Below are 20,534 nucleotides of genomic sequence, written 5' to 3' on the forward strand. Positions count from 1 at the left end.
TATATATTATTTTTTTTTTTTAGAAACTTTTACAACTACTGAGTTACAAAAATTGCATTGGATCTCTCCTGCTTTCATATACTCCTGTGTCATTCTTTTTGCTAACGATCAAACGTATAAAAACTAAAATATGTATAAGAGTATTATATGGAGAATTATTAGAGTGAAAAAAAAATATAGTATGTTAAGAATTTTGAACCAAATAAATAAGAAAGTAAATAGAATTTTAACAATGTCTGTAAAATTAAATCTAGTTTGATATCGAAATTATTACATTAAACAAATCAAAATTGTTTGTATATAAAACATATGTAAAAACAAAGTTTTTTTTCTATTACAAAGTTTAATTTGACAACCTAATCTAGAATATTAAAGTCTAATAGGAGGATCAGTAATGAGAAGGATGTGATTTAAAAAATACAACTTTTTGACTTCTTTCAAATAACATTGGCATATAATATATCAAATAAAATTTCTAACAATATTAATTACTAAAAAACACAAGACTAAAATACAATACAAGTCAAAATTTATATAAAATATTTTTTCTGATTAATATTTTAGTTACATTGCATGTTGGCATGTAAGATGTTGACTTAAAAGTCATCTCAATCTCATGATATGATCAAGAGAGAAGAATAATGATACATCTAATTATATCAAAATTTCTTATTTTTATAAATATATTCTTGAGCTAAAACTAACACAGACTTAATTTTAAACATAAAGGGCTATTATTAAAATACCATTTAAAAATAAAATACAGCAGTTTTTATAATATTAATTGTGATAATTTTAATTATCAAATGCTCAGGTGACAGTTTGATAGTGATCTACGTAGAGGTAACACTTGCTATCCTACTAAATAGTCTTAACCATTATTTAAATCAGTCTTTGTGTTTATGATAAAATATTATTTACAATTATTTAAAATTTTATAATACTTGCATAATATTTATTAAAACATTATATGAAGTAATACCATTGAAAAAGAAAAGTTTCAGATCATTAAATTCTTTTGAAATTCAGTTAATTTCTATTTATTTATTTAAATATTCAGTAGACTCTTTTCTTCTGCTTGAAAATTCTTTAACATTATAAATCATAATAAATAAGTACGATTAAAATATATTGGCTCTAAAACCTATTTTCTCCAGCCTGACATATTGGATAATTATTGAATTTAAATAAAGATTACAAAGATTCTTGAGGGAGAAGGTGCCGTGCAAAAAGTGTAGGTGTTCCAGAAGTTTTGTAGTTGAGATTTCCATTGTATATTTTTTTGTCTCTAACTTTACCCAATTAAAGATAATTTGATTAGAAAAATACATGCTTTTATGTAATACAAATGAAAAAAGACAGTTTGTTGGAAAATGGAAAATGTGATTGGCGTTTAGAGACACATGTCGATTAACTCAGTGGTTGATTAAATTATTTTTTTCTTTTATCAAAAATAAAATTTTGTACATGTTACTAATGTGATAACAATAAATACTGTATTTTTGAAATGACTAGGTTTATTAAGATTAAACAAAGGTTACTTCTGCTACATTTCACTACTTGAGATCTACTAATATCATTTATACACAGTTATTATCCTGTCTATATGATTAATACAAATGTCTATTTATTATAAAAGCAGAAATGGGGTAATTTAGTCTGAAAAGTTGTTCTAGGTTAATTGCCTATTGAAAAAAATAAAATAAAAATGTGCTTCTACCTGTTTGAAAAGCACCTCCTCATAAAGACATAATGAAAGATTTTTTTTCTGCACGACCAGATATGTTAATTCAATAAATATTTAATATAATCAAATACACAAACTTTAATGTTGATAGCTCATAACAAAGAATGAAGATACTTCTTGTAAAGATTATTAAAAATAATACCAGAATAATTAGATCCTTACTACATTACTTTGCTTCTATCCATACTGTCTGCATCAGAATTTCAATTGTTTTTCTTTAATAGATTAATAACAGGCAAGTACCATAAAAATAATTTATAGCATTCATTCAAATCAAAATATTTATGAATAGTAAAACATCTGAAAAGTAATGGAATTAAAATTCATGATACTACTTAAGAATTATTATCTTTAAAATCTATCAAAGTACTTAACTAATTATAAAATATTTCTAATTCTAAATTACATCAAAGTTGCAATATGATGACTTAGAATTACCAATTTCTATGACAAATAACTAACCTACCAACTTAAAATTTATTTCTGAGTATTTCATTTAACTTTCTAAAACTTCTTTTTTAATCATCTTTTTCATCTATCTTCTGTATTTCATAATTCTCCTTATCTACAATTTTATATAAATACTTTCTAAAACCTTTGAAATCTCTTATGGCCCTGAAGAAGGCATCATGAAACAGTTTAAACATGACTGGTTCTACTGGTTCTAGGTTTCCGAGCTTAGCCAAATCGTCCATGTATTGTTGGGTTCTAACTTTGCTTAGTTTATGATAGTCTTTCTTTCTCTGCCCTTCTGAATTCCTCTGTTGTATATCTGCTTCTAGATCAGCCTGCATTTCTTCTTTTGATGGTATTTTACTTTCTCCTAGTAAGATGTTTAAATATGCTCTGACCTGCGAATCAAAAACAAAATTGAAATTCTGTAGGTAGTTATGTATTTATACCAACAAATTTGAAATTATAAGAAATCAATCAACAACATTAATGAATAAGCTTTAGACTCCAATGATATTTAGACGTAATAACTGTACAATATATTATAAAACTCAACATAACTCAACTTTAAATCTTCTGTTTCAAAGATATAGTGATGAATTCGAATTTTGTTTTAAGATGAAGATATTCAAACTTATAATTATCATATTATGTTAAGAAAATTGAGGAAAAACCAATTAAAGTTAAAATTTTTGAAGCCTATAGGTTTTTTTAGTTTTTTGGGAAATTTTTCCCATTTCATGTTTTATCAATTAATTAATAAATTAGTTTAACTGTTCAGTATTTTTATTGCATATTTCAATGCAACATCGTGCATTAGGTTATGAAATAAAATCAATTAGTTAATGTTAATATTATGGTTTATTATTAATCTTGAAAATTGAAAAAAAAATCAATTAAGACACCATAATTGAAAAAAAAATTAAGAGTTCTGTAAAATAATCGCATACCTGATAGTCGACCATGTATTGATGAGGACAATACTTAGGAAGGCCAATGATGCACATGGTCGGGCGTTCGATATTTATAAGGTGTTTGTACAAAGGTCCAACGTACTGGTCAACTATTATACCACAATCCTCGGTGAGGAATGGGAAATTGTAAGTGTAACCTGAAATGGATCTATGTTTACTATTATAATATATATAAGAATAATACCATATAAATAATACAACAATATATCATAACAAGAGTAATTCTGAGGAGAACAGAAATTTTTATTAATGAGTTTTCAAAATAGTTGAGATCTCAAAAAAAAAATTTCATATTATTTGGCAAAAGATTAAAGACATATTTGTAAAATTTTGTAGAATTTTTCTAAAATTAAAATCACTTATTAAATTTTCCAAACCAATGGAATCATAGGTGACATGAGTAGTTAGCTACCAACCTAACTATATGACTAGGCTTAAAAACTTTAACATGACATGGTACCATCAATTCTAGTACACAAAAGTAGATAATTTAGTAAATAGCAGTAGACGATTAATATAAGTAGATAATACTTCCATAGGATGGACCACAACAGACCCATGGGACAGAAAAATCAGACTTTGAATTAAAAATGCCTAACGGATAAAGAGGTTACTTACTCTTCTTGAGGCCAAAAGAGATAGAGAAAAACTCTATTTCAAAAAAGTTGTGCTGCCAACTGTATTGGGTTGCTTACTCACTTACTTTAATTTATTTAGACAATTTTTTTTAAATGTTACAAAATATAGACGTAGTCAAGTAAATAGTCTTTTATTATGCAATATATGCATGTCACCCCTCTTCTGAATGATCCCTATTCTCATCTGTTTCCATGCATATGATGGTAGATGATTTCCAGGAGGTCAACTTTTATATTTTCTGTCATCTTTGCCACATCTTGGATATTGACCCTGAGTTCCTCCACAAAGCTTCTAGTTGTGCTAGGTATTGTTTCACGATCTTTGAACCAAAGGCTTCTCACATTGAAGTCTCTTTCTCTGAAGCCTCATGAAACTTTTCCTTAAGAAAAGGGATACATATATCGTAAATTTCCTTCTTCTTCCTTACCACTTTATTTACCTGGTCAAGGTCATTTTCATAACTTACAGTGGGAACCAGAATGATTGGTGAATTCCCCATCTTAGGAAAAAAGACTATATCCCCATATCGTGTGGTCCATCTGTATCCACTCAGTGGACCTTGTCGAAGCAAGCAAAATCTTTTTCTTTAAGGAGCTTCATTAATTTGTACTTTACTCTGTGATATTATGAGGAGGAAGTTGAAGGGGAATTTCCCCAGCATATATAATTACAGAATATATTAATAGAAGGAAAAACAAATTAAAGTTCAAAAAAAGGTGTTCATTATAAAAACACAATTATTTATATAATCACTGGATCGACGTTCATTATTATCACTCCAGCAGAAGCTTAACTGAAAAAGATAACTCTTTTAATTTCTTGTTCATTTTAAATCCTTGAATCAGATTTTATAATTTGAAAGCTGTAGTGGATATATTCGCAGTATGAATATTTTTTTATGTTTAAGAGAAAGAGCTAGCCCTTAATTAATATTAATTGTTTATCTGATAATTATATATGATCTGAACAACTGAAGGTATATAGAAAATACTTTTTAAAAAATCTAAGGATTGCAGGACATACTGTTTTCAAGATATCTACCTGATACATCAAAATTATCATTTTCTTGATAATCAGCCATAAAAGATTAGTCTTACAAGTTATGATAATCATTTTGTCAGGACAAGATATCAGTAATGTGAGTAAATTATTTGAAAGATGTATTATGACTGAACTTGAATCTTAATTTTTCAACTACTCTATTAGAAAAATTGGTTTTATAAATCTTTAGAAATGATCCATAATTTAACTTAATTATATCCTCAGTAAAATTGTCCATTAATTTACTGAATTTTTATTTTTATTTTTACTTATTGTTGGTAGTGGTTGTTCTGTGTTTCTGAAATGGATTCAATGTTTGGGACCCCTTAGAATTTATTTCAAAGGATTCAATTGTGAAATTCTCTCAGGCTCTTAAAGATACCTGATTTGTAACTCAAACATTAATTACTAAGTTATTACCTGTACAATAGATCACTACGTCAACTTCTTCTGTTGTTTCGTCAGCAAATGTAACAGTCTTATCAAAAAGGGATGCAACTTTTGGTTTCAATATCACATCCGGAGGAAATTCCATATCCGGTGCTTTAGTTTTATTATGGCTCAGAATTACCTAAAACCAAAATTACCGAACCAATTTTGAGTTAACTTAATTTTAATGACTAAGATATTAAAACTGACTAAAAGAGAGGATTTGTACCATTAAAATAAGAAAAATATTATTTTTAAATAAAAAATAATGGGTATTTTTATATGTAAATGGATTGAAATAATGAATTAATTTATTATATTAGACTTCATAAACACAGTACCTGTTTAGCAGTTTTAGCCAGTTGATATGTGATATCCAAACCAGAAGGTCCAAGACCAACAATCAAGACTCGTTTATCTGTGTATGTTTCTGCTCTTCTGTAATCTCGGGAATGAATTTGTTTACCGCTGAATTTTGCTATACCTTCAATTAATGGGTATACTGGTACATTATTTGGCCTACATAAAAAAGAAAGGATGGTTTAACGAATAGTCATAATATTTATCTTGCGAATTCTATGCTTATTTTTATAATTTAATTAATGGTTTTTATATTCAGACACCCTGATCAGCAGTTCCAACAAAAGTTATAGTACCTCAAACACATTTTTAAATACATAGCTACATTATATACATTGCACAGTGCATTGAAATTTATAAATATATGATACAATAATAATATTCAACAAGTTAAAATCACTTAAAATTATTTTTTACATATAGACCCAATGAACCAAAAAAACATAGAAACATCTGAGGGACATCAATGGATTTCTCAAGAAAATGGGAAATCAAATTTGATTCACATAAATTAGGTAACAAAAAAATGTACACCAAGCAGAGAAACATTTCCATCATATGCAAAACATAGTGTACTACCAATGATAGTTACTGGACTATTATTCAGTTCATACAGATAGCACACATTCCTGATTACAAATTCAATCTCATAATACCCCATGAATAACTAGGGAGGCAGGATTCAATAGAGATGTCTGATTCTTGACATGAACTCATATTTGTAGGCTTCAGTGTGGTGAACAACTCCAATAGCCTGATTTTAATGACCAATTAAAGTCAAAAATTAATATTTTAGAGTTGAACTGGCCCAAGAAAAATTTATCCTATACAGATCCTAATTCTTTTTTAACATTCTCACTTTATTAAGAAGAATTAACAACTTCTTTTTATTAAAAATTAAATAATAATATTATCACAGTGCCTTTCAATCCAGGAGACTTGTGAATAAATTTGAAATTTATATGGAATTAAATTGCTTACCATGTACTTAAAGAGATACATGATATTTTCTGCATTATTATTAATGAATATTATTATGAGATAGTTACCCTGAACAAACCATAACTGCATCAAAATAAGATACATCTTCTTTTTTCGTGGTTAAATCTTCTACTGTAACACTCCATCCTTTTCCAACAGGTGCAACTCTTTTTACTTGATGTTTTACCTATAATCATGGATATTCTTATTTATAAAATATTTGAAAGCTATAAATATCTTTGAAAAAAAATTTTATTTTTACAATAGAAAGAAAATTATTACTTGTGTATCTTCAAATCACACAATGTGAATCGATTTTTTATGTTTAAGTAGACATATAATTTATAAGCAAAATAAATTTGTTTCCCCCTAAAATTTATTCATTTCGTTTAAATGATTCAAAGATGTTTCACTATCTTAAACACTTTTTATTTCACAATTAATCCTAATTAACAAAACTACAAAACAGGTTTATCTGTTTTATTCATAAAATAATTTTAAAGCTTAATTCTGATTTTTATTTAACAACCTTCAAAAATACCTGTCATGATTAAATTATTTATAGAGAGATGTTCGAAAATCAACGAATGATTGAATAAAATATTTATAAACAATCTAATTAAGAAGTAGTTTTTACTTTTATATTTTAAGTACTTTTATATTTTACTTTAGTTGTACTTATTTCCTACATTAAATTTCTCCAAATATCTTTTTTTAATTTAAAGTTGGAAAGAATAGAATCTATTAATTGTTTCACCTTGATTGCCGGATGCAAATTGAAATTATCTGCATAATCAACTAAGTATTGTAGAATTTTTTCTGAGGGTAAATACGAGGTCCCATCATCAGGATAATCGAAATCTGGAAAACGCATCGCTTCCTTTGGTAAATTTGTCCTGAAATTTAAATAAAATTGTCTTATTATCTTTGTTTTAGTAATGAATATTTATTATAAGATGATTAGTTGAGTTTATATAATGAAGGATAAGGTTGTGCAGGTAAAAAATTTATTGATACCTTATGATTCTACCCAACTTGCATGTTTTCATCAGAGCTTAAGCCAGGAGTGAAAGTTAATTCAACAACCTAATTATTCATCAATTTATTTATTTATATATCTATTTATTATTCCATTATACTTTTACAATATTATATATTTTTTCTCAATATTACTTTTATTAATTATTTTTTATTTACTTTACCTGTGATCACTTCAGCAGTACACTCATTATTATATCATCAATTACTACTATTTTATGTGATTACTTTGTCTTTAATTCATATCATTTTCCATAAGTCGCCATATCAGTTAAATGTGTCATTTTACACTCCTACAATAGATCTATATTGTTTTATTTCTTAATAAGTTCCAGTTGCCTACCTGTCACACCCAAAACAAGTTCTTATGAAGAGAAATAATGTAGGTAGAAAATCCAGACGATCTTATCCTTTTCTATTAATGTTTATTTTTTTATCCAATTAATTATTTTGTTACTCATTTTATATCATAATACTTATAATTCCAATAATCATTTATTTGCTACACAGCTCTTTTGACATGACCATAATGTTTGGCAAGTATTTTAAGAAACATTTTTTTGTATTTTTTTCAAAACAAGTAAAATCTAACCCTCAATAATGAAGGCAACTTGAATGTTTTGTTTTCGAATATTGATATTAATGAAAGGAAGGAAATATAACTTAATTAAATTTAATAAAATAAAAAAATGTACTCTTCATCTTTTGTCAAAGAGTTAAAATGGTAATCTATTGTACAGAAATATGTGGATTTTCCTCAGACTATCATCATTGTAATTTTATGATCTGGTCACTATGCAACAATATTGAAATTTATTTAATATAAATATGTACTATATTAAATAAAGTTTAAGATTAAAAAACAAATAAAGACTTTGCATAGTATATTACCATTTGAACGATAATATCTTGAATATTCAAAAACATTTATCATTTTTAATTTTAAATTATTTAATTAATAGGAAGGTTTTCTGTAGCAAAGAATGTTACTTTATAATAACCATTGATAGAATTAACTTTAGTAATATTAGTTGATTTTTACAATATCATTTTTACATATTATATGCCTGTCATTTTGATAGCACTTTACACACTTATCATCCATACCCACAGAATCAGGGAATTAATAAATATTATGGGGTAACCAAGAGGGCTGGAGCAATTGTTATTAATTCCAGGCTGGTTGTAAGAAGGTTTGATGACAGTCTTGCAGTTGGTGAGAAGTCACCAGTGACTTAGGCCACCTGTCAAAAATATATCAATTTGCTTCATGCCTTAATTTTATACCAATGGACTACCTGAGCAGGTTATGGACTTTCAATCCTGAGAAAACCTTAATACTGTTTGTTCCAAACATCTAAATAGAAGATTGGAGTTTACAAGAGATCTACTTTCTATTTTAATGTACAGTAGCAATAATATTGTGTTAGCAATATTATACTATAAATTGTTATTAGTACTAATATTGTTATTGAATATTCACAAACAACTATACCAACAATAGTTCTTCTCTGAAAAGGGATGATTGAAGCTATGTTAGTTCCATCCAGAAAAGGAAATAATGAACTGAGCTAACATCTAAAAACTATTCATAACAATTCAGGTAGGTCCTAGTGAGTACATATTGGAGAAGTGCATAAATGGGTTTTTATATACAAATTTTTGTCGAGAGAACTAATGTATATGAGAATTTGAAGTAAATAAATAGAATGGATTTACACCAAATTTCATGGAAGCACTTCCAGCATTAATAATACTTGTATGCATTTACCCTGATTTACGCTACATTTATATCTACCTATTAAGTATCTATAGACCAGAGGGACTGAGTACTGAATGGCGAGGGATCTACTTACTGGAGGCATATCCCCTCTCATCCTAAAGAGACTGACTCACCATAGATCGTGGTAGAGACTGGAGTGGAGCGGGTAAGGGTGGCCGCCCCCGGAGAGCGGCTCCTCGCTGTAGACCCAGGTGCCGCCAATGTCGGGACACTGCTCGTACACTTCCGTCCTGAAGCCCCGAGTTACGAGATGACGCGCCGCACAGAGCCCAGCCGGCCCGGCACCGACGACAGCCACTCGCAGCTCGGCCGGTTCGGCTTGGAAGCGCGGCTCCGCTACTTGGCTCAGTACTGCATTGGCGTCCTCCAGGATGCTCGTGATGTCTCGCTCCGCCACGAATCCAGAGCTCCTCCTCCTCACATCCGGCGGCTCTACGATTCTCACTTCCTTCTTGATCTCTTTGCACTCTATCGCCTCCACTTCCTTACCATCCTCTCTCTTCACGAACACCGTCGGATAGAGAGAGTTGTCTGCCTTTTTCGTTTCGTTTTGAGTGTTTTTGATCTCTTCTGTTTCAGCTTTAGGGGACGCGTTTTCTGTTTCTTTTGAGAGTTCTTCCACATTGTTCTTGCTCTCTCCAATTATTTGAGAAACGACTTCTTCGGAAGTAGCCTTCTCATCGCTTGCCGCTTGCTCATTTTCGATAAATGCACTGTTTTTGTTCTCGGCTCTGTTTTCTTCTGTAGTTTCCTCTTTAATGTCTAATTTTGTTTCTTCTTTAGTAACTAGTTTAGATTCTTTTTCCTTTTCTTCTTTCTCAACCTCTTCGGGTGATTCATTTTCACTAGCGACTGGCTCCGACTTGACAATTTTCTCGATATCGAGAGGGCACGTGTCATTGGAGGAGTCGACCCTTTCGTTGAGCTTTAAAGACGCGTGGAAACTTTCTGAGAAGGACTGTATCTTCTCGGTTACTAAACTAGTCTTGATGGTACACACCCCCTCCACGATCTCAGTCTTCTCCTCGACCACACTCGTCACAGTTCGCTCCTCACTCTGACTCGACTCGACGACGCCCTCCGCTCCTGTACTCTCGAGATCGCTCTTGAAGAACTGTTCGGTGAAGCTCTCCATCGGCTTCACGTCGGTAGGCTGTGGCCTCACTGGTGCTGCGCACAGCTCCATATCTTCTTCTTTACTGTCCTTCTTCTCGCAGCTTTTATCACTGCAAGAAAAAAAAATTATATTTTAATTAAAAAAAAAAAAAAAAAAAGAAGAAGAATATATGTACATCTGGCAATAAAGTTACAGAAAGTAGGGCATACACCTTTTAATTTTTCCTTCTTCACCAAGGTCATGAAATCTTGGGATTTTAAAACCGGTTTGTCACCAAGCGATGAAGCTGAATATGTTTTTTTTATTTTGAAAGAGCAATGTTATAACCATTCTTGTTTAGATATATCCACTTGTATCTTATAATCTTTTTATGAACCCGAGTACCACATGTGACTCACAATCAGAAGACTGTTTAATTCACCGAATCTTACGACAGAAGAGGAAGATTTTTAGTTTAAAATGAGTACAATTAAAATGTACTACATTGAAAATTTAATGTTTTATTTAAAATCATACAAAACGACCTTAATGTTCCCTATGTAACCGATCTAGCCCGAACCAGATATCACTCCTTCCATTACAAACTCCCTAACCACTCAAACCCCCTAGTTTCTAACCTTGCATCCTCTTCCATTCCTGACAATCCTCCGAGTCGCCTGAAAAGAAGATGGCCACGAGACCAGCTAATGTAAAATGTCATTAGATTGCTACCAATGGGTAGTTGATCTACACCCTTATAACACTCCATTTTACCTAAGATCAAATTTACTCAATGTATTATACAATATACAGTTTTAAATTTCAATAAAGATATTAAAAAAAAAAAATGTTTTATTTATTTCATATTTCTTAATATTCTTAGGTAAACATGTCGGAATCATGGTGATAGACAAACGAAAAAAATGAAAAGATTTAATGGGAAACAAAGGAGAGATTTTTGCAAATAATTCTGATTGGTTTAAAAAGTATAGCTTGTCACATTCTTATCCAAAGCCTTTCTACTATAGTCCGGAAAAAAACTAATTTATTAAAAATTTTATGTTTTCAATTTATGTTTCTTTCATAGAATAATGAGAATCTGAAAACAAAAATTCAAAATTAAATTATTAAATCAGCTTTTCGATTCGTAAATCATTTAATTCAGTGTTTGAAGCAGTCCAAGTAAGTTATATAAATTTGTGATGTACTAAGGATTTCTAGTTCTAAAAAAGTAGGTCTCAAAAACTTTCTCCGAAGAGATGTTATTTTTATTTATTCTTTATTAGTTCCCTAGCAGTTCAATATATTTTCTTTTATTTTTTAATCAAACTAATTCAAAAAATGATGAAATATTTTTATAACTAAATTTATATACTTACCTATGATATTTTAATTATATTGTAGTTTTTTAAGAAAATTATATTAATTCATCAAGAATTGGACGAAGCAGTAATATAGGAAATGGGTTCTTTGTTTAGCAATCAATCGAGTTTGTCTATTGACAATTGAGATTTTTTTAAGTTGGTCGATTATTAATAATAACACGCGAGCGTAAGTAGCTGGGACATGTCCTTAATTATTATTTTCGGATGATTAGAATATTTTCAATACTAGTTTTGACTAGAGTTCTTACTCTTTAATTTAGATTATACATGAGTAGTTAATGAAAGGCATCCGGAAAACTGAAGAAAGCACAAAATTAATGAGGAAAAGCCAAGATCAAATTACTAAAAAAAAATACAAGGAAGAATACGTCTTCAGTGTGATGGCTGTTTAAATGTAATTTAATGGATGTTTTACTTGTTAATATAATTTGTATTTTACTAATTTCTGTTATGATGAATTATATTTTTTATTCACGCTATAAAATACTTTCTTATATTGATATCGTCAATGAAGGATTTTTTATTACTAATTTAATTAGATTACTACTGTCGCCTTCCGCTCGCTGCGCTTGTTCAATATATAACCCGATGTCCAACTGATCATTTTTAGTTCACCTTCAATATTTTGCGGCTATACATCCCTAATGACAATGAACCTGCTTGCTAAGACCTCGACCTCAACTGTAAAGGATGCCTTGGAGGTCTTGAGCGAGCGTAATGAGTGAAAGTCGACAGCGTGGGCGTAACCAGCGAAGGGCATAGGGGGGCAGTTCCCTCTCTCCCTAGAAGACAAAAATATTATAATTTTAATAATAATAATGAAGGCCTAACGAACCAGAAGGTTCGATTCCAATACCGCCAAACGCTCTCTGCATACATCCTTCCAAACACAATTCTATTAAATCAGTTTAAAAGCAATCCTCCCATCTACGTTTCGGTCTACCCCTCGGACGTTTACCTGTTGGTTCAGTGTTTATTAACACTTTAGGGATCCGGTCGATATTAAGCCCTACAACCTTACTCGCTGATCTTATAAGCCGCAATGCTATAATTTGAATTGTATTCACCGGATGTTAAGTCCCTTAATTCAGTGTTGCGTAGTCTTCTAAATTCTCCCGTTAATTCATGCTTCTTCGAAATTCATCTTTTCTTTTTTTTTAATAAAAATTATTTTTTTTTAAGTAAATAATTTTAATAACAAATAAATCACTGCTATAATTATAAATAATTTTTCAAAATTTCGATTTCATTCGCCTTTTCCTTCCTTAAATGCCACAATCTGAACGACCTTGCTTGTCTAGTTTTGATCCTGGGTACGCACCTGGTCGACATTTGTGATCTAATTAAAGGACTGATAATTTTAATACTCATTAATAACCCGAACGGATTTGGAATAATTTTTAAAAAATACCTCAAACGAAATGAAACTTATTTCAACGGAACTTAACAGAAACACAAATTCTTTTAATAAACAAAACACAAAAATGTTACAGAGTAGGCTTTAAATGAAAGTAATCGAACGCTATTACCAAGGTGATAGTAAAGTGCTATTTTAAAAATTATTATTCATTACCATTATGGAATAGCTGAACAAACTCACATCAAGGGACTACAATCTTTCCAACTAAAACACTACGCCTAATCAGCAAAGCACTATGGTACGCAAACAACAATACTTTGCATACTGACTTAAAAATTTCAGGTCACTGAATTGATACGAACTTCATACAAACGTTTTTATTAAAAATTACTGGGACACCAAAACACACTTATAGAACAGTTGGCCTCGACTCTCATGCCAGGAAGAGAATAAAAAGAACGTGGATGAGAGACCTGCTGACATGAGAAAGTAAGAAAAGCCAGAGAAGAGGGATTACATGCTATTTGTTTAATTATTATGAGAGTAAGGCAATTTACTCATAGTAAATTTTGTATTGGATAGGTACGGATGTAGATAAAAAAATATCTATCACTCTTTCCCAGCCGATTGGCATTGAAATTGTACCGAAAGGGAGAAGTATTTAAGTAAAAAAGAAATGGCCGATACCTTTAAATTCGTGGTTACCTTCAGATCGCCAGTTGTTTACTTCGGTCTTCGGTCGATGATTTCACCCATCCTTTATCGAACCTCATCAATACACAGCATATAGCGCGGGCCACCAAGGACGGAGGTTTACGGCGTGATTACGGGGCGAAATGGTCAACTGTGTCGATGAGGATGTTCTGGGTGCCACCGGAGGAGTGACACAGTGGCTTCTATGAATCTTAAGCAGGAATCGACTCGGGAGCCCGGTTTGGGCTGACCCAAAGGTTGCCCAACCGACCGGGCCTTCTGTCGCTATGTCCCGGTCTGTGGGATAGGTATCTTCCTCTTGATATCAGGATTCCAAGACTATCCCCTAATAATGTTAATATCATTTAAAGATTCTATTTAAATTGTATTTCAGCATTACACCTGTTCGCATATTTGAAGGCCTTTGGCTATATAAATATATAACGCCAATACTTAAATATATCTATCAAATTTTTAATCATTTGATAAATAAATAACGCGATAATTTTAATTCCATTTAAAAAGCATCAAAGTTAACATTAAGGTTTTTAAGAGCCATTCTAGATTCTGAAAACTACAACTTTTATTTGTGCAATGAAAATTAAATTAGTTAATGAAAAATACAAAGTAACAATTTTTTTCTTATTATAACAACGTTTTTTTAAATTTTATTTATTGAAATTCACTACTTTATTAACTATTAAATAAATATAATGAGTTATATAAACTACAATAACATGACAAAGACTTTTGAAAAATCTACCCACTGCTAGAACTACAGTTATAAAAAATATAAGAAGTAGAACATATTTATTAGTGAAAACTATGTATAATTACTAGCCAAAATTGATGAGTCTGCCAAGTATACCTAGGGGGCATTAAAAATGGCGGCTGTTTCAAAGTGAAAAAAAAGGTAATTTTTCATTCGGAGCTCTATATCTTAAAAATTAGGAACAACACAAGAAAACCTAAGAGAACGTTATTTAAAGAAGAGTAAATTTGCTAAAATATGAGCCCTAATAGAGTTATTTACGTTTAATAGATTTCGAGATATATCTTTTTTAAAAAGCAACATTTCATAAAAATGTTGTATGGGACGTACTAAAAGATCAGTAGTTAGTGAATTTATTTTGAAAAATTTACATCTGAAAAACCATTTGACGTACAGATGTCTATTAGCACTCAAATCAAAGCTAGTTTAATGAGCTATAAAGTAGTTTATGATGTTTATCTTCGTAGGAGTAATAGTTTACATGGAATCTGCTAAAATAAATTGATTTATAGTTGTTTGGACAAATTTTCATTTGCCAAATTTATATTCATATGTGAATATCATAAAAACTACTACTCCTACGAAGATAAGTGTAATAAACTACTTTATAGTAAGTTAAATTTCCTTTATTTTAGACATATGTGCGTCTTATGAATCTAGAGATATATTTTTTTCAAAAATCCAACATTTTATACGAACAACTAGAAATTAACATTTTGTGAGTTTATGTTGTCAAATATCATAAAAACTACTACTCCTATACAAATATAAACATTATTAACTATTTTGTAGTAAATTTAAATAGCTTTAGTTTGAGCGCTGACAGACATCAGTACGTCCAATGGTTTCCGAAATAAGGTTTTTCATACATCAAATTTATTGTCCGAACAACTATAAATCAATTTATTTTAGCAAATATCACGAAAATTACTATTCCTACGAAGGCAAAGGTTATAAACTTCTTTATAGTCCATTAAACTAGCTTTAATTTGAGTGCTAATAGACATCTGTACGTCACATAGTTCCTGAGATATAGATTTCTCAAAATAAATTAACTAACTACTAATCTTTCAGTAGATTTTATAGAAATTTTGCTTTTTAAATATCTCGAGAACTATAGGACGTAAATTGCTCTTTTAGGGCTAATATTTCAGCAAATTTATTCTTCTTTAAATAATGTTCTCTTGGATTTTCCAATATTGTTGGTAGTTTTTAAGATATAGAGCTCCGAATGAAAAAAATCAATGTTTTGAAACAGCCACCATTTTTTAGTCCCCCTACCTATACTTGGCAGACTCATCAATTTAGATTAGTAATTATACATAGCTTTCATTGAAGTAATCAAAAATTGGGGTGCGATAACTGCCTTTTTTGTCCTCTTTGGCTCTTGTACTAATACGGTTACCTATATGTATCATCAGTTTTATTTGCTAAAAATAATCTATTTTATCCATTTTTAAACTATTGTATTTTATATTATTGAAAGAAAAACTTTTTTACATAAACTAATTTGATTTTTAGTACATTGACAAAAGTTGTAATTTACAGATCTAGAGAGTGGCTCCTATAGAAATGCCTATACGTTGATGTACTTGATACTTGATGTAATTTAATGAATACTTCAAGTACGTGTTGTTACTGACCTCATTGGCTTATTTTTTTATTTAATATTTCATAAGTCCGTTTATTTAATATGTAATTAAATTTAATTTGGTACCGAGATAGGAGGATAGAAGAGGAAATATAACAGCGCCTCTTGTGTGTAAATATGGACTTGCTGCTAACGCTTTCCGAAAAAAAATCTTTTTTATTTTCACTTATATTAACATAAATATACAATTCATATGTATATTTTTCGCATAAATAATTAATCGTAAGACGTTTTTATAAAAAAAAAAAAACTATTTGGTAGGACATTTTTCAGTTATGACACTAAGTAAATTGGCTTAATTTAAATATTTTTCCATTCAATTATGAAATAAGAGATTACTTTAAATGCGCGTCGAATCCATAACCTTCTACGATTTTTAGATAACTAATCAACACATTAATTTTTTTCTAAACATTAAACCAATCACGGATGTCATCAATATCAATAAGACCTAAAAACCATGGATAATCGTGGATTGTATAACAAATGCAACAAGGGCAGCGGCCTCTATGAATATTTTTTTCAATAATGAATGTTTAATAAACGAACAAATTATTACCGTTTTAATTTTCCTTCAAAGAGATTTTTGTTTTGCATGATGATAGCTACTATAAAATTCAACTGAAATATATTAGATCAGTTTAACTCACCGTATTTGTGTAAACTAAATTTTTCAAGGAATTGTTTACCACAAAATAATATTCTTGTACACTATCACTACTCATGGCGATGATTGTAGTTAACAATCATAAATAATATTTATATTATTTCGATAAAAAGCGCGCTGCCTGTGCAAGCCACCTCTATAACTGCCCAAACCAATATTTAACTGACCCAGAAAGTTTCGCTTTTCACTAGCTATGCAATTAAAAGAAAATATTTCAATATCTTCTGTCAGCAGCCACGTTTCAGTTCGCACCACTGGGCAGAAGAGCACCTCATCTCCAAGTAAAGATAAAAAACATTATTATATGAATGCCAATCTGATGGGGTTATTATTTTTTTTTTAAATTAAATATGGATGACTTTCAGTTTATTATTAAAATGCACATATACTCCATGGTCTCTTCTAGGATTAAATAACACGAATAGAACCGGTTGAAACCACGTGTTGATCTCGTGAAATAACCTTTTTTTTTTTTTTAGTTGCCCCTGTAGCTAAGCGAAGATCTATATTTAAATCTATTTATATAATTATCTATATTAATATATTTTTTATGTGCTCATTTGAAAATAGAATTCCTAACAATCAATTGTTCCGTGAAGAGTATACCTCACGAAGGTATCTGCTGTTTATTGTAGCTTTTAAAGGTTCAAACAATATTGGCTTTCATAGAGGAGTAAAAATCCAAATTAAAACCAAAAACAGCTATTCTTATTTTTAAAACTATTGTTAGGCCACTGCTGATGTATGGCTGTGAAGTCTGGGGAGCGGCATCCTGTACGAAAAGGAAAAATTTACAATCTTTTCAAAATAAAGTCGTAAGAATTGCAGATGTTGCTCCTTGGCTTGTAAGAAACAGTCAATTGCATCAGGAATTACAAATAGAGACAATAGAAGAATGCATAAAAAAAAGGTTGATGAAGTTTCACTCTCAGTTACCTGCAGTTAAAGGAGCAGTGACCTACAACTTGGGAACCCCAACCACAACCCGAAGACTGAAGCCCAGACTGTTGCAGGACATCCTGTTATAAATTCTATATTTATCAGTTCTGTTATTTTCACTTTATTTTTTCTCTTCACCTTTTTCTTAAATTAATGTCATTGCTTTTGTTAATAACTTTACTTTTATCTTTTATTAAGAATTATTATTTTAATCTATTTATTTTATCTTAATTTTTCATTTTATTTATAACATTGGATATAGTTAATGGTGTCTTTTGTATGAGGCTATACCCCCCTCTCCACAATCAATTGTTAAAAAAAAAACCTACCTCTTGCATTAACCATGTAACGCCCACCAGGCCGATCTGGTATTAAATAAATCAAAATCATTGAGAAGTCAATAGTGTTTCCATGGATACCGCACTATATGATTTGCCTCTTAATGAAGTACCTTCTTGTTCCCCTATTTCCCTCTTTAGATAGCTATATATATCCGTGGTTCGGTTCTAAAAGGGCCAATGTTCATTTTTTAAATTTGGTGTTTTTTAAAGGTTAATTGACCTTTAAATTTCTGAGGAGGGAAGGTTAGCATAACCCTAGCAATAATGAAGCCAAAATGTAGCTCTTATTGGTGGCTATAATAAACAATTGATAAATAAAAAATATGATAAAATTTTAGTTATAACTAAAAGAGGAACATAATAAAATTGAATTATCTGCTCAGAACAGTCAAAGCTGAGACCGCGTGGTCTTCCCAATTGCATTACAGCTTCGCTATCTTTTGTTAAACTCTTCTATTCTTGGCAGGAACAAAATTTATATTCGTTATTATTATTATTGTTAATGAATCTTTTAAAAATTACAGTGGAGTGTGATGGCAAAGAGGTAAGGTGTTTATTAACTCCAGAGACCCAGGTTCGGATCCGGCTGTGACAGATAATTATTTATTCTGTTACTGTAGTCGTCAGTTAATTCTGTGGGTTTTGGAGCCATACATTGGGTGGGCCACGCCTCATAAAGTAAGGGTATCTTGCAAAAATGACCTCGTTGTTTTAAGAATAGTACTTCTAACAAAGTACTGAACCTCTGACCCTCCATGGGTTGTAGTAGTTCACATTATTATTATTATTATTATTTTAAAATTGGAATATTTATCTCATTTTTGTCATCGTTATCATCAGCTCCATAGCACAAGAAATATATAAAATAAAATTAATAAACATAGAGTCAAAAAATACAAATTCTAACACAATTTTTTCTAAATGCCTTCAAGCTATATTCAAGTCGCTATATTAAAAAGCTATATTAAAAAAAAATTAACTGTTGCAGTACTTTTCATACCAAATAGCGATGGAAATGTAAAAAAATAAATCGAAAATTATTCATTTTCTTTCTTAGATGTCCAGTAATTTATACAATAGTTAGGCTTTTAAAAGTACCCAGCTTAGGAAAAAACATTTTATTACAATAAATAGTCAAATGAATGCTAAATGAAAACACGAGTGAATGAAAGTGCTAGTAGATATTTTAGAAGAATTATACATATTTGCTTTAAAAAATGTTTTTAATTTTTTTTTCTACATAAGAACTTTTTAAATTTTTCATTTAAGGTAGTTTTTATAACTTAAATTTTTTTTATTTTTGTCTACAACAGGAATATGTAAATATTTAATATAATGTTTCTTAGTTAAATTTTCAATACAACCACATCATTATGAAATAAAATATTTTAGGGATTGTGAAATGAATGAAAGTGATAAATTTTACGCTGTCAAACTATGGAACCTGGAACAGTTTTTAGATTGAAGAAGGAACGGTAAAATGAAATTCCCTCCAGTGGTCTTGGAAACAATCTCAGAACGGGGACACTAGTTTGGAAAGAGATCCACGTTCTTTAAGACCTTGGGCAGGTATATTGGGCACTTTCTCTTAAGATGTCTTGATACTGTACCGGCTGACCAGTGACGTCCACATAGGGGGGGTAAGAAAGAATTTAGATGTGTTTTATATGTTTATAATAGGAAAAAAAAATGAACATAATTAAAACTGTTAACATTGTGAAAAAAATATTTACCTTAAAGATTTGTTAAAATTTAAAATCAATTCCAATACTGTTGAAGTTAGGAAATTTAAATTTCATCGATAAAATGTTGTGTTTACATAGAAAAAAAAATTATTTAATATCATGTAACAAAAAATATAACATAAAAATGTATAGGTGGTGTTACATAAACAACTAAAATTTTATGAAACAAAATAATAAGGAGGATAAAGATAAAAAAAAATTAATAAGACTAATAAAGTAAAGAGAAATATTAATACATATGTGGTGGCATGATTAACGTCTTCAGCGGCAATAGTTGACGTTTGCAAAGAGAGTATTTGAAATGGGTTTGCCACTGTCGAAATTATTATCAACATTTTTATTTCTTTAGTATATTTCTTTTAAATATATTTTTAATTATAATTCATTTAAAGTTTCATTATTTTACATTTGTTTTAGTGGCAAACCCATTTGAAACCTCT

At 29.9% G+C, this 20,534-nt stretch overlaps 1 protein-coding gene across 1 annotated transcript in view; it reads right to left on the reverse strand.

Moving 5' to 3' along the window:
• Positions 1-432: 432 nt before the first annotated feature.
• The window catches only part of LOC106688823 (senecionine N-oxygenase), a gene marked incomplete at its 5' end in the record, with an annotated part of 92,900 nt that continues 72,798 nt past the window's right edge, over positions 433-20,534 (reverse strand). Inside the window, 7 exon segments of the mRNA XM_014433469.3 lie at positions 433-2,598; positions 3,151-3,311; positions 5,275-5,425; positions 5,625-5,802; positions 6,693-6,811; positions 7,382-7,520; positions 9,559-10,671. Of these exon segments, the coding sequence (XP_014288955.1) occupies positions 2,266-2,598; positions 3,151-3,311; positions 5,275-5,425; positions 5,625-5,802; positions 6,693-6,811; positions 7,382-7,520; positions 9,559-10,671 (2,194 nt within the window). The 3' untranslated portion in view covers positions 433-2,265.

Source organism: Halyomorpha halys, unplaced genomic scaffold (assembly GCF_000696795.3).
Source record: "Halyomorpha halys isolate HHAL.00 unplaced genomic scaffold, Hhal_1.1 Scaffold1217.1, whole genome shotgun sequence".
NCBI classification, from domain to species: Eukaryota; Metazoa; Arthropoda; class Insecta; order Hemiptera; family Pentatomidae; genus Halyomorpha; species Halyomorpha halys.